At 42.7% G+C, this 12,837-nt stretch overlaps 1 protein-coding gene across 2 annotated transcripts in view; it reads right to left on the bottom strand.

Annotated features, from left to right (window-relative positions):
* Positions 1-513: 513 nt before the first annotated feature.
* Positions 514-12,837, bottom strand: part of cltca (clathrin, heavy chain a (Hc)) — a 32,490-nt gene continuing 20,166 nt past the window's right edge. For both annotated transcript variants that reach the window (XM_031748067.2, XM_031748068.2), the window contains 20 exons: positions 11,546-11,683; positions 11,293-11,457; positions 10,991-11,171; positions 9,898-10,061; positions 8,652-8,777; positions 8,423-8,565; positions 7,837-8,071; positions 7,605-7,727; positions 7,371-7,516; positions 7,102-7,285; positions 6,819-7,011; positions 6,400-6,557; positions 6,033-6,305; positions 5,568-5,885; positions 5,181-5,312; positions 4,972-5,082; positions 4,714-4,884; positions 4,393-4,614; positions 2,053-2,128; positions 514-1,780 (listed from right to left, as the gene is read on the bottom strand). In XM_031748067.2, coding sequence (XP_031603927.1) covers positions 1,647-1,780; positions 2,053-2,128; positions 4,393-4,614; positions 4,714-4,884; positions 4,972-5,082; positions 5,181-5,312; positions 5,568-5,885; positions 6,033-6,305; positions 6,400-6,557; positions 6,819-7,011; positions 7,102-7,285; positions 7,371-7,516; positions 7,605-7,727; positions 7,837-8,071; positions 8,423-8,565; positions 8,652-8,777; positions 9,898-10,061; positions 10,991-11,171; positions 11,293-11,457; positions 11,546-11,683 — 3,393 coding nt within the window. In that variant the 3' untranslated portion in view covers positions 514-1,646. The remainder of the gene's footprint in view (positions 1,781-2,052; positions 2,129-4,392; positions 4,615-4,713; positions 4,885-4,971; positions 5,083-5,180; positions 5,313-5,567; positions 5,886-6,032; positions 6,306-6,399; positions 6,558-6,818; positions 7,012-7,101; positions 7,286-7,370; positions 7,517-7,604; positions 7,728-7,836; positions 8,072-8,422; positions 8,566-8,651; positions 8,778-9,897; positions 10,062-10,990; positions 11,172-11,292; positions 11,458-11,545; positions 11,684-12,837) is intronic.

Below are 12,837 nucleotides of genomic sequence, written 5' to 3'. Positions count from 1 at the left end.
GGAGCTGATTTGTAATTTAAGTGGTCCCTTAGTAACTTTTTAAGCAGTGTAGGTTTTTAGTGTAGAATAACTGTAATGACTTGTAGAGAGCTTTATTTTACTATAGCACCCCCTAGAGGCAAAACATGACAATGTAATCGCAGCTGGGTAATATATTGAACATTTATAGCAGAACAAACCGTGCACACAGGCGCTTGTTAGCCAGACACAGAAAATGAAATGTCTAAAAATAAACAGAACAACATTTGGGGTCGTCCAGTAATGTTTGCCAACTTTGTTGAAGAGAGGAAATGTGTAAGAACAAAGGTTTGGTCCTGCACCTGCATCAAGTTTGGGACTTCAGATTTAGCAATCACCGATCATTACTGTTGCAGTAGAGGCTAAAACAATATATCACCCTGTTTGGAAATGCGGAAATCCATTTTTTGGATATAACCATGGGACCATCCTGCCTGGCCCTCATCAGAACTGTGAGTGTGTTACAGCAGCAGCACATGCAAGACACGATCACACTTTCCTTGACAAACAAGAAGCCTTTATTTTATTTTTTAAGTGGAAAACAAAACCGCTGTTTCATTCATTATGATCCTGATTATGCACAATCAAGTATCTTAAGTGCACAATTTAAATCTAAGGTAATTGAGATAAGAATATAAGTTCAAAGGAGTTAATGATTGATTTCCTGTATACACACACAAGCCTAACAAAAAAGAAAAACCTTCAAAATCCCACAAGTGTTGTGATATTGTTTCTGATTTAGAGGAGTTCGACTTAATAACATTCAATCTAATCTAAACAGGAGAATAAAGTTTGGAAAATCTCTCCTGCAGAAACAAACCACAGCATAAAGGGGGGGGGGGGGGTTGTTAGTCGAGCACAAACAGGTCTGCAGCCCCTCCTAAGGTGGAATCGTCCCACATTAAAGCCGTGTGTAAAGCACATAGACATGTCATCTGGAAGTAAATGTTTTTCTGCATAGGCTTTGCTGGAAAGAACCAAACTTTCCTGTAAATTGTACGTAAAATACTCTCTGGGATTTTCTTCATCAAAACAGCCCTGAAGTTTGAGTGTGGGGCATTAATGGGACAACGTAGTGTTTCAGGATTGTGGGGACGGAAGCGGCGGCCATGTGTCTGAATATACAATAATTAAATGCATTTTACAGTCTGAAAGAAGAAGCTGCTCACGCACATCAAGAGGAAAAGGTTCTACATTAATTTCTTCTCACTACAGAGTGCAAACCAGATGCTTCACAACAGACCTTTGTGTGTTTTTTTTTTTTTTGGAGAAGACCAGCTCTTCCCACATACCAACCCTCCCATTGTACATAAACCATTTCCCATTCAAATAAAATAAACATAAGAAAAATTAATGTAGTCAATACGGAATGTGAGGAAATTAAATCTTTGTGATTCAAACCTTTCGTTTGACAACAGAAATAAAACTGAGTCCTTCATGGCAGTTTAAGGGGGGGGGGGTAAAGAAAAGTTTAAAAAAAAACAAGAAAAGAAAGATGAAGACAAGTTTGTTGCCGTTCTCGTCTCCCTGTTGAAGGCAGGGCGAGAGGAAAATGGTGTGGTGAAGGACTGTGGGGGATGGATGGATGGAAGCTCCACCCTGTAAGTGGAGATGAGGAGCTGGGGTCTTTACATGCCATAGCCGAAGCCTGGCTGAGCTGCTGGTTGACCGTATCCTGCGGGCGCCTGGTAGCCGTAGCCATACGCTTGCTGAGGGGCCACAGGTACGCTTGGGCCTGCTGTCAGCATCAGCTGGGGTGTTCCTGCAAGCCGACACACAGAGGAAACATTTCAAACATGCACATTTGTTTTTGTTTTATGATTTAAAAGCTTAGATTGGAAGATGGTTTTGTTTTTATGTCATCAGACGTATAATAAGAAGGTAAAGCCAGGTTTTCAGGACCTTTCATGACTTAAAGGATTCATGGTTTATTAAACTGAGTGACTACAGAGGACCCTGGAACCACAAAGTGAAAGACGAGAAAGCAAAGTGTGCTCCTGGATACTGATCACGATAAGTGGATGTTGATGTTACCGTAGACGATGGGTTGCGTCTCTGTTGCCTGCTCCTCCTCTTTCCTTAGAGACTCTGAGGTTTCAAGTTTATCTACCTGCAAACAGAATACATGAATGCATTTAGCACAGAGCTACAGCCCTTAAATTGAACCTTACATGGTTAAAGGTTAGGGGGGGAAAAAAGCAGGGGTCAACACAGAATCTATTAAGTGACAATAACAGACTCTTGCAGCAGATGGTTCGAGCCTTCAGAGCCACAAGCTCAACGATACGAGTCAATGTGGGATTACATGAACCCACAGAGGCAACTCAGAACTTCCAACTGCAATAAAAAATGTTAATAAAGTGCCATATTTTGCATGATTTTAAAAATACAACCATTTCTGACATCCTCAGTTACTTTTAGTAGCAAAAGCAATTGCCCTTTACTTCCTAATAGTTAACTAATCAAACATTTGAATGATCAGTAAAGGCTTCTGCAGTCTGCATGAAACAGCAGTTCTTGTTTTAACATCATTTTTGGGCATAAATGCTGAGACTAAGATGTCCAATCAGTCATCTTTCCCTGCTTCTGCCCGACAGAGGCAGGAAATAAGTCTGTTCCTTTCAACCAGGTACATATACGAATCTAAGGCTACGTTCACACTGCAGGTCTTAACGCTCAATTCCGATTTTTTGATCAAATCCGATTTTTTTGTCTGCTTGTTCACACTACAAATAAAATACGACAGCAAACGCGCTCTAGTGTGAACGCTCAAAGCGGCCCGCATGCGCAAAAGAAGACATCACACACAACGCGCTCTGTTTAGACCCAGAGCAAACAGTGTTGTTTGAGTGATGGCCCTTAATATAAAGACTTCGGACTTAACTTAAAGCAAAAATTGGGAAACGTAATTTTGTTATTTACATAATAATGTAAATAACCTAATAATGATCCTTATTGCTGTTTTAGAGGAGCGGTGCTTCAAAGGATAATCTGCAGATTTCTGTCAGAATCTGCAGATTATACAGTACAAATAAAATGTTCACGCTGTCTTCCCAACAGTTTCACTGACATCTACACTGGATGGCCAGGAAGCCTTCGCGATGTCTTCTCCGGGGCTGATAATTGGCGTCTGTCTTGTGTCAGTGACGTAAAAGACCGTTCACACAGCAGTCGCTTTCTAAAACATCGGATACGTATCGGATTCAGGACCACATACGAAAGTGACCCAGATCGGATTTGAAAATATCGGATTTGTGCCGTTCACACTGTTATACCAAGATCGGATATGGGCCGCATAGGGTCAAAAAAATAAAAAAAATAAATAAATAAATAAATAAATTCGGATTTGATGCGCTTTCGCCTGCAGTGTGAACGTAGCCTTAGTGAGAGCGGGAGGAACCTTTTCGAGCAGTGAGTCAGATAACTGCTAGCAGCAATATGCAGAACGGACTTCTAAGGTGCAAAGGGGAAAGCAGCAGCACCTCGATGCAAGTTATTTCTAGGATGAAAGTAATAAAGGCTCGCTCAGCAGTTTACTTCCACACCCTGTGTGCACATTCAGTTTGTTCATGCAGTGTAACAAACAGCAGCCCTTTAAATAAATGTATTGAGACAAAGCTGCTGAGTGTCCCATGCTGTATGTGTCACACTGCTGCAGCAGTAAGATGCAGCTTACGTCAGGTGCTTCCTATCATTCAAAGCCTTGTGCATGAAGCTGGGCAAACCAACAGCCTGCAGGTACGTATGAGCAAGACTTTGTTTTTTGTTAACACACATGCATCAGAATGCAAAAACCTAACAGTGTTACACAGCTGGAGGTAAATGCACTTTAGATATGCGGTATATCATTTTTTTTTATAATTGTTGACGCTCCCAACTTCACAGGAATGCTTCAAATCACTGTGTCAACGCCACTGAACAGCATACTGAATAATAAAACTTACATAATGCTACGGTTATACCAAGTTTAGGCATTTTGCATTACATCCTATATGAATAGTTGCCCAACAATTACAAAACCAGTTTGACCGACTGATCAGTTTTTGAGTGAGCGCGCAAAGAGCATTACAGCTAAAACCATGCACACTCCAGGCTGCAATCTCCTGAACTGAATGCTGATCAAACACAGAGCTTTAAACTTTCACCTGTTCCTTAACTGCATCAACCTGAAAGAGAAGAGGAGCAGCACAGAAGATGAACATTTAAAAAAAAAAAACTCCCATGAAGAAACTGGCAGAGGTGGCTGGAGATGCAAAGTAATCAGAGGAAACTGTGCACGTTTTATTTCACCGAGGATTCCTCGTGTGTCAACGTGTCCTCAGATCTTTTGAGTGACCATCTAACAGGAAACAAACCTGAAAAGAGCCGACTCACCTTGCTGAGGTACTCCCTCATGACCTGAATGAAGTATGGCATAGAAAAGTCCATGATGTTGTGCCTCCAGGAGGTCTCCAGCACCACATCAGGTCGTAGCAGATCGTAGCAAGTGAACAGGCAGGCGGCAAAACACTCCTTCTTGTTCTCCTGCAGGAACCAGGACAGCAGCTCTTCTGCCAGCTCTGTATCTTTGGATTCTGAAGCATACTGCATGGCATCCTGCAGAGCGAGAGGCAGCACACACAGAGGATCAGGAACAGTGCAACACACCCGCTTACCTTAACCTGAGCACTGCAAACACTCAAACGGAAGGAGCACCTTATAAAGCTTGTCCTTTTTGCAGAGCTCTACGCTCTGTTTCCAGCGGTTGTTGCCCTTAAACAGGTAGGCAGCGATTCTCCTGAACTCAATCAGCTCGTGCTTCTCCAAGCGCTGGGCCAGTGAGATGTTGTCAAAGTTATCGTAGGCATCTATTGATGTTCTCAGTGCCTAGCAGGAGTATGCAGAAAATTAAAGAGTTAGAGGTGGGATAATTTTGAAATAATAGAATATTGAACTAAATCCACAGTTACTCACCTGATAGTCCTCCTCTGTGATGAAGAGGTTGTTAAGTGCTTCGTTGACTGATTTGTTGTTGTGGTTCTGTACTGACCGTAGGTACGGTTTGACCAGAGGCAGCTGTTTCACCTGTTAACATACAAGTGCGCTCAGTGCTCAGCCCAGTTTGAACCACAGAGGAAACCAGCCTGAAGCATCTGAATCATATGACATGGAACAAAATGTACCTTGGTGAAGAAGTTGACCGCACGTGAGTGGTCCAGTCTGGGGGAAAGCACTATGAGCAAATCGTTCAGTAACAATGGTTTGAACTCCAGATAGAACTGGATGGCTTTGTAATACAGCTCCACGTTGGCCACCTACAGCACACACAGAAGGAAAGAAATTATGTAATGGCTCTAAAGCAAATCTGTTAAATAAAAACAAAACACTGCATTAGGAGATAAATGTATTGTCTTCTGTTTTTTGCAGACTGCTGGAAAATTGTAATTAGCTTGACTCATATCAAAGATTTTACTGCTACATTAATGTAAGACACAAGCGGTCAATGTTGTGCATCCTTGTTGGGAAGAAAAAAAAACAAGTCTTAATTGTGATATCCAATGAAACTGTACCTTGGTGATGATGTCTTTGAACTGGCCCTCCTTCCAGGCATCTGTCGGGTGGTTCATCATGGTGATGATGGCGTTGTCGTACTCCTCGTATTTGTCATACAGGAAGACAAGTTCGGCCCACAGGTGAGCCTGCTCTGCTGCTCTCAGGACCTTTGGGATGTTAACTCTTGACCAGAAGAGCTCCAGGTGCTCTCTCATCTTTTGGGGCTTGAACTTGGAATAGAGGATGGCCAGCTCTGTGAACATCCCCATGTGAGCGCGCTCCAGGCCCAGGGCGGCCTCCAGCATGGTAATCAACTCCTCAAAGTAACCACGGTCCTGAGAGAGAACAACAATGATGGGAGGTCGCCAAATTTGTGCTCATTTTTGGGCTAAACTGTGAGAGCAGCACACCTCAAAATCATTATGCCAGATTTCAAACTTCTGAATTTATTTTAAGGACAATGCTTCTCATTGATCTCTTACTTGGTAGTAGTTAATCAGCTCCTCCAGCTCATCGGCGTGCACTACGATATGGAGCCCACACATCTGAGCCAGTCTGAACTCCTGTCCATCCACACAGGCGAAGCACACCTCTTTCCAGGTGCGGGTGCTGTTGGCCTTACGGGCGCCGTCCACAGCAGCCTGGTACTCTCCGAGGTGCACCAAGGTTGAAGCCAGACGACCAAAGTTGGAAACGTTGTTGTACAACAGTTTAGCGGCCTCATACATTTTCTCATCATAGCAGCGGTCACCAACCTAAAAAAACCAAATAAAAAGTACAATAAACACATTAGTTCATCGATGACCTCTCGGCTCGTCAGAGTCAAAGCTGCGTGAGAGTGAGCTGAACCTGTTGGATGTGAGCATTATTGGGTCCATTGATGAACTCCTCAAGTTCAGCAAGGCGATTGGTTTTGGCCAAAGCAAAGATCAGCTCGGTCTCTACGTAGGATTCGCGGGCCTTCTTACGAGCCATCTGCAGGAATTTGACCAAGTCCTCCCAGTTACCTGCAACACATTTACATTAATGAGGCTGTTGCTCTGTTTTTACAGTAATCCTTTTTTCCCCTTTAGATGCGCAACACTGTCAGATTCTGTGCACCTTCGATATCTGCTGCACAAGCAAAGCTACTGCACAGGCTGCCAACTAATCCCCAGAGGACAAGATTAACTGATTAATTAATTGCTTTCAATTAAAGTGGCACTAGCACACAACTAACAGCCTTCACTAACACCTGCTCTAATTTAGTGAGATGTCATTCTCCGTACCACTCTTATCAGCAGCCTGTACCACCTCCATGTATGCAGAGGGGTCATCAGCTTTGATGTAGGAATCAATGGCTTCCTTAACAAGGCCCTTCTGCAGCTGAGCCTTGGCCAGCTGGCTCCACACAGCGGGCTCATTGCAGCGCTCTGCAAACTCATAGGCTCGGTCCAAGTTGCCAATATGCTCTATCAGCACCTGTGGGGTGGGAGGCAGACAGGAAGTATTATCACACCTTCCTCAGGTAATACGATTATTAGTCCAAGTGTCGAGAAAATAAGAACAGACCTGCACAGCAGAGGTGTTGACATCAAACTTTTTAAAGATTGCAAAGGCCTCCTCAAAGAGCTCATTGCTGATGGCAATGTTTGCAATGTCAGGGGCATCATAGTTGTCTAGCCTGCTGATATATTCCATCACTCGAGTACGGTCAGCCTTGATGGCTGTCAAGATCAGCAGGTTCTGCAGATTTCTGTGGGAGAAAGAAATAGATCTCCTCAGGATTTCTGTGCAGTTTTAAAATAACTCAGGATGAACAGTACATCACTGGTAAATACCTGTGTTCACTGAAGACTGAGTTATCCAACACAATCTTCTCCAGCAGCTCAATGAGCTCGTTGGGCAAGTCGGCAGTCATGAAAGCCTTGACTGTGACCGAAACCTCCTCTGGGTCCTGGGTTTCTGACAGCGCTGTCTGCACCACCTGACAGCACAAAGTAAGAAACAGAAGCTCAGAGAAGCAGTGTTGGCGGGCAGGGGGATTTAAAAACCCACAAATCCTGTGTGTGTACCTGATCAATAAGTGGTCGCCTGTAGGGATTGGTCTCCAGCAGCACGCTGGCCCACAGCTCAGGGTCTCTGCGTCGTACAAGGTAGCGAGACAAGCTTTTGAAGAGGGAGTTCTCATTGCAGACCTAATGGAAGAAGGAAAGAATTACGGTGCTTTGTGCTATAGTTAAGTTCACAACAACGGAACTGGATAGGCTGAAACTTGGACTTGTGGCATCAAATCGTCTTACTCACATTGATCAGCTCCTGGTCACACTGTCCTCTCTCATAAGCTACACATGCCAAATGGGGGTCTCTCTTCTCACAGTACTTTCCCACCACACGGCTGTCATAGTAAGGGTTTTCCCTCAGGAAGCGTTCAGGGTTGTTGTTGCTGTCAATGTAGATCTTGGCCAGTGCATTGTGGGTTGCTGGCTCTTCACAGCCTTCGTGGATACGAGACTCGAGCCAGGGCAGGAGCAGCTTCAGCCTGTAAGGAAAGCAGAGGTCAGAACTATCCCTGTTTACGTATACAGCTTTGGCGCTTGGTTCAAATCTAGTTTCAGTAAGCTGTAAATGGTGAGTAACACAATTATACAAATATAAATTAATTATATATATATATATATATAAATTTTTATTTCAAACGATTAAAGAAAAGTTTTTGAAAAAAGCCAGCTCCAAAACAAGCCGTTAACACATCTGCATCAGTTTCCCTCCTGATGTTCACTCGTTAACTTTCATACAGCTCACTGGATTACACTGAAGAATAAGAGTCAGGTAAAAATGTATTAATGTTTTGGCTTTAAAGAAAATAACACAAGTTGAATGTGTGCAGCACCTGTTCCTCTTTTCCACCTCAGCGACCAGTTCATCTGTGGAAAACTGTCCTCTGACAACCAGGATCAGACTCTTGATGACATCCTCAGAGCAGTCCACATCTAAGAGGCCACCGACCACCACAGGCAGACGGCTCGGATTTACCTAAGCAAAGGTTTCACAATAAATCTCTCCGTGATCTGTGAACGAATGGTGCTCTGAAAACTAAATGTCTCTGTGTTGACTCTTACCTTCTGAACATAGATCTCAATGTATTTCTGCAGGTTGTTGCGGTACAGGTAGAGGACCAGGTCATGGACAAAGTCAAAACGGTCACAGACGATGATGAGTGGGAGCTGGTCGGTTAGTTTGGCTTCCTGTGCATCAGAGTAATGGGGAAGAGAGTGTAGTCAGTGAATCTGTACACAGTCAAATGTTTAGATTGGTTTTGTTTCTGCCCTCTCTATAATTATAATCACTAAAAAATGAAACTGGCTGTTATTTAAAAGTATCAGGACTTAATCAGGTAAAAAACCACATAGAAACAAAATAAAGTGTGTTCTACTAGAACAGTTGGCTTTGTTAGCTAGGGAGGCTAAAGGGATGGTCAAATTATTAAAAAAAACAACGTGTGTGTTTCGCACTAAAGAACAATACCTTCTTACTACTAATAAGCAGAGATGCCAGTTCTCACTAAGCAGTACTGAAACACTGCTGCCATCCACAGGATTTAAAAAAACTGGGATTGTGCATCTTGACACTGCTATCCAACAACATGCTGCACTGGGAAAAAAGCTCCTTACAAGATTACACACAACACAAACTGACACTTTCTGTGTTTAAATGTCAAGTAAAGGAGCCTAACACGGTCACCATTAACTGCACACACAAGAGCCAATGAATGACTTAGACTATGTAAAGTTAATAGATCACTGGCTGCACCCCAGTAGGTGTATGGACTGTGGTGTATAAACATATACGCCTCCATACAAATCCCAGTTTCAATCATGTGTCTGAAAATAATGGGAAAGGAGTAAAAGAAAAGCAGGGAATGAATCCTGCACTGTGGGGGGGAATAGATTTACCTGATATATGTCCTGCCATTCCAAAGACAAAAGAGGAAAAGGACAAAAGATAATTGACTGCCATCAGGACTGCTGGTTGAACAATTTGCAACAAATACAGGTTAACTGTCAATGTGTGCAGCTTGGCTTTTCTATCAAAATATAAAGACAGACTAAGCACTATAAGCAACGTCTGATTATAAATTAGAGATTTCAGGAGAGTTTCAACTTTTGATCAACCCAACATTAAATTGATAAAACTACTGATAAAGTTCTGACAGGGTTACACTTTAAAAACAAGCACCATCAGGAACCAACTGAGTAACGGAGATATAATGGGCAAGGGTAAAAGAATAACAAAAATAGAAGAGAGTCAAAGCAATAAAAGCTGCTTGTGTCAGTGTTTGAAGGCTCCAGTCATCCCTGTCACTACCTTGAGGAAGTTCTTGACACGCTCAGGATCGTAGCAGTTGCTCTCTCTACAGATCCTTTCCACCTCTTTGATCTGGCCCGTCTTGCAGGCAGCTTGGATGTATTTGAAGTGAACTTCAGGATCCTGACTGAAGTTTACAATAGAGCCCAGGAAATAGAACAAACCTGAGGGGAAACACACAGTTAAAATTAAGCGTCAAATGGGATCCATGTCAACAGGCACCGTGGATAGGGACACTCCTGATATTAAAATATTGTTCTTCCCCAATTAGTTTACTGATTGGGGAACCTTTATGCTCCATTGCTCCAGTCACTATAGATGAGCTGCACTAGTTCGCCTCCAGAGCATCCTGCACTACTTATTGATCGTCCTGCCTCTGTTCTGGCCTACATATCTGACTGATAGATGTTGCTCAGCTATCCAAGTACGGAGCAGGAGGTAATAGCAACAGTAATGAAACAGAGACAAGCCAAATGCTTTTCCAGCAGCTAGTCTGATTACAGAAATATTTCAGTTGAACTCATGCATTATATGAGTCAAGTCAAGTCTATTTATAAAGCACATTTAAAAACAACCAAGGCTGACCAAAGTGCTGTACAATAAAATACAAATATAAAATACTATGAAACAAATCATGACTATTTCAATGACTTTTCAATACTTCCTCGTTAACTGAACTGGGTTTTCCATCAGTTTCATTACAGCCCTTTTCTATTAGTACCTACTCAGATCAGATCGACTCATCTCGTTTTCCCTGATAATCGAGTACCATCTAAAATGCTTGTCCCTTATTACTGGGTTTCAAAAATGGCAGTTATGATTTTGGTGAAGGAGATGCTTTCATGACTCATTGTGTAACGCCACTGACTAGCCAATCGGTGGCATGCAGTCTGTTGCCGTCACATATTCAGATTGCTTGGAACCCCGGTCAAGTAGGTATTAAAGAAGTACCTGGTATCAGGTACTACCACCTAATGGAAAACCCTAAAAACCATGTTGAGCAGTAGGAAAGTGAGAAAGAGCCATTTGTATTGGCTGGATTATGGATTACTGATATAATAAAGAATGTTAAGTATGAATTTTTGGATCTCACCTTCAAAGCTCTTGAAGGACTCAAAGAGTTCAGTGAGAGCCTGTGTGGTGAGCTGTTCATGGTACTTGGACGCCACCTGGACACAGATCTGCAGGTTCTGGCGGATGTTAGCTGAGAGCATGGCCCTGAGGCACTCCAGAGAATCTTCCACTGACAATGAGCCAAAGTAGTTCACCAACCACTGGAGGTGTGTGTGTGGGAAAAACAATGTTAAGTCAGAGGCTGTACAATCTACAGCAACAAGCAGTGACACATTTGCAAGATGGGAAAACACTTTCACTGGGTAGGTAAGTGAAACCTACCTCTGGGTTGAGCAGGTGTGTGTGCACCACAGCACGCTTGATGTCATACAGGTCAGTGTAGTGCTCCAGTGCTCTTTGCAGGAGTCCAGCTTTCTCACACAGCTGGGCAATGTGGGCACGATCATAGTTGGTGAACATCTGGTTGCCCAGGATTGCATCAGCAACCTACACCATGAGACGAATCATTAGAAAACAGTGATTCATGCTTAATTAATGGAATTTCATTTATTCGAGTGTGTGCATATTGGCCTACCTGTGGTGCATGCATGAGGTTCATCTCCAGCAGACGAGTCTGGAGAGGTCCTTCTGAGGGTCTGTTGTTTTTCAGTGCATCCAGAAGGAATGATGTGCACTGCTGAATCAGGTTGTACTCCATAAACACATCCACAATCTGGAGAGAGACAGAGAACCACAGGTAAGAAATAAACCAAAAATTAGACTACACTTGTACAGCTGAGAAGTATTTAAAAAACCAACAAAAAAAGCCTCTTTGTATCAAATATGGTAGTACTCATTTACTGTAGCTTTTACCTTAAATGTAAACCCAACATTCCTGCCAGCAGTCTAATGTTCTGCACCACTTAAAGGATTAAATGTGAGGAATGGAGCCCACACAGTTCTCTAAAGCTTTCAGACAAGTTGCAATGAAAAGTGAAAGTTGTCTGAATTTTATTTAAAAAAATAAAAATGAAGACAGCCTGTGAGTTCCTATCACCTGCTCTGTTGCACTTTAGGAACACGAGCGGTTGACACTTGCAAGCACGGAGGCTATGCACAGGAAGGAAGTAAAGGAAGAAGTGAATTTCCTTTGTACCATGTGAAAGGCAAGAATTAGAAACGTAAACATGTGCTCAATAAACTTGTTCAGTGTTTTCCACCATTATAAACTAGTATATTATATACTTATGTCTGCCTAATTCAGTGTGGAAAACACTGAACAAGTTTATTGAGCATAAGTATATAATACAATAATAGATGCTAAATAGTATTTTTTTTAGTTGTCATTTCTGCCTAACAGAATGATGACAGCCTTTTCAATTTACTACTGAACAACCCTTGCCTTTATTTTGAAAGTTCGGCTAATGCTACCCAGCTACCCTTCTTGTCCTGCACCCCCTGCTGTGTGGCTGGGTTGCTGTTGCAGTGGTCCTCAATGTCTTTCTCAGGCCATCCCAGAGAGGCTCTGGTTGTGTGGCCAAATACAGCCAGCTCCAACTTCTTGAACTGCAGCTGGTGACAGCAGTCCTTGTTGCTCTGTTGCTAGCTAGAGAAACACTGACCAGAACCTGTGGCAGCGAACTGCTTAATGTGCCCCTACACTGAGATCACGGGGGGCTGCAGAGCGCAACAACGACTATTGTCCTTTGTATTGATCTGTTGTTTATTTGTTACCAAGTACTTGGCAAATAAACATGAAAACAACATGAAACGTGTTTTATTCATTCACTTATTTAAGAAAGCGCATGCTTCTCCAACTTCACACATATACGGTTTGCAACCATGCCTACTGCAAATGAATCTAAAGAAAGTCCGCATTGTAACTGT

This window comes from Oreochromis aureus, linkage group 10 (assembly GCF_013358895.1).
Source record: "Oreochromis aureus strain Israel breed Guangdong linkage group 10, ZZ_aureus, whole genome shotgun sequence".
NCBI classification, from domain to species: Eukaryota; Metazoa; Chordata; class Actinopteri; order Cichliformes; family Cichlidae; genus Oreochromis; species Oreochromis aureus.
Note: the sequence above shows the minus strand (reverse complement) of the source record. Positions and strands in the feature narration are given on the sequence as shown.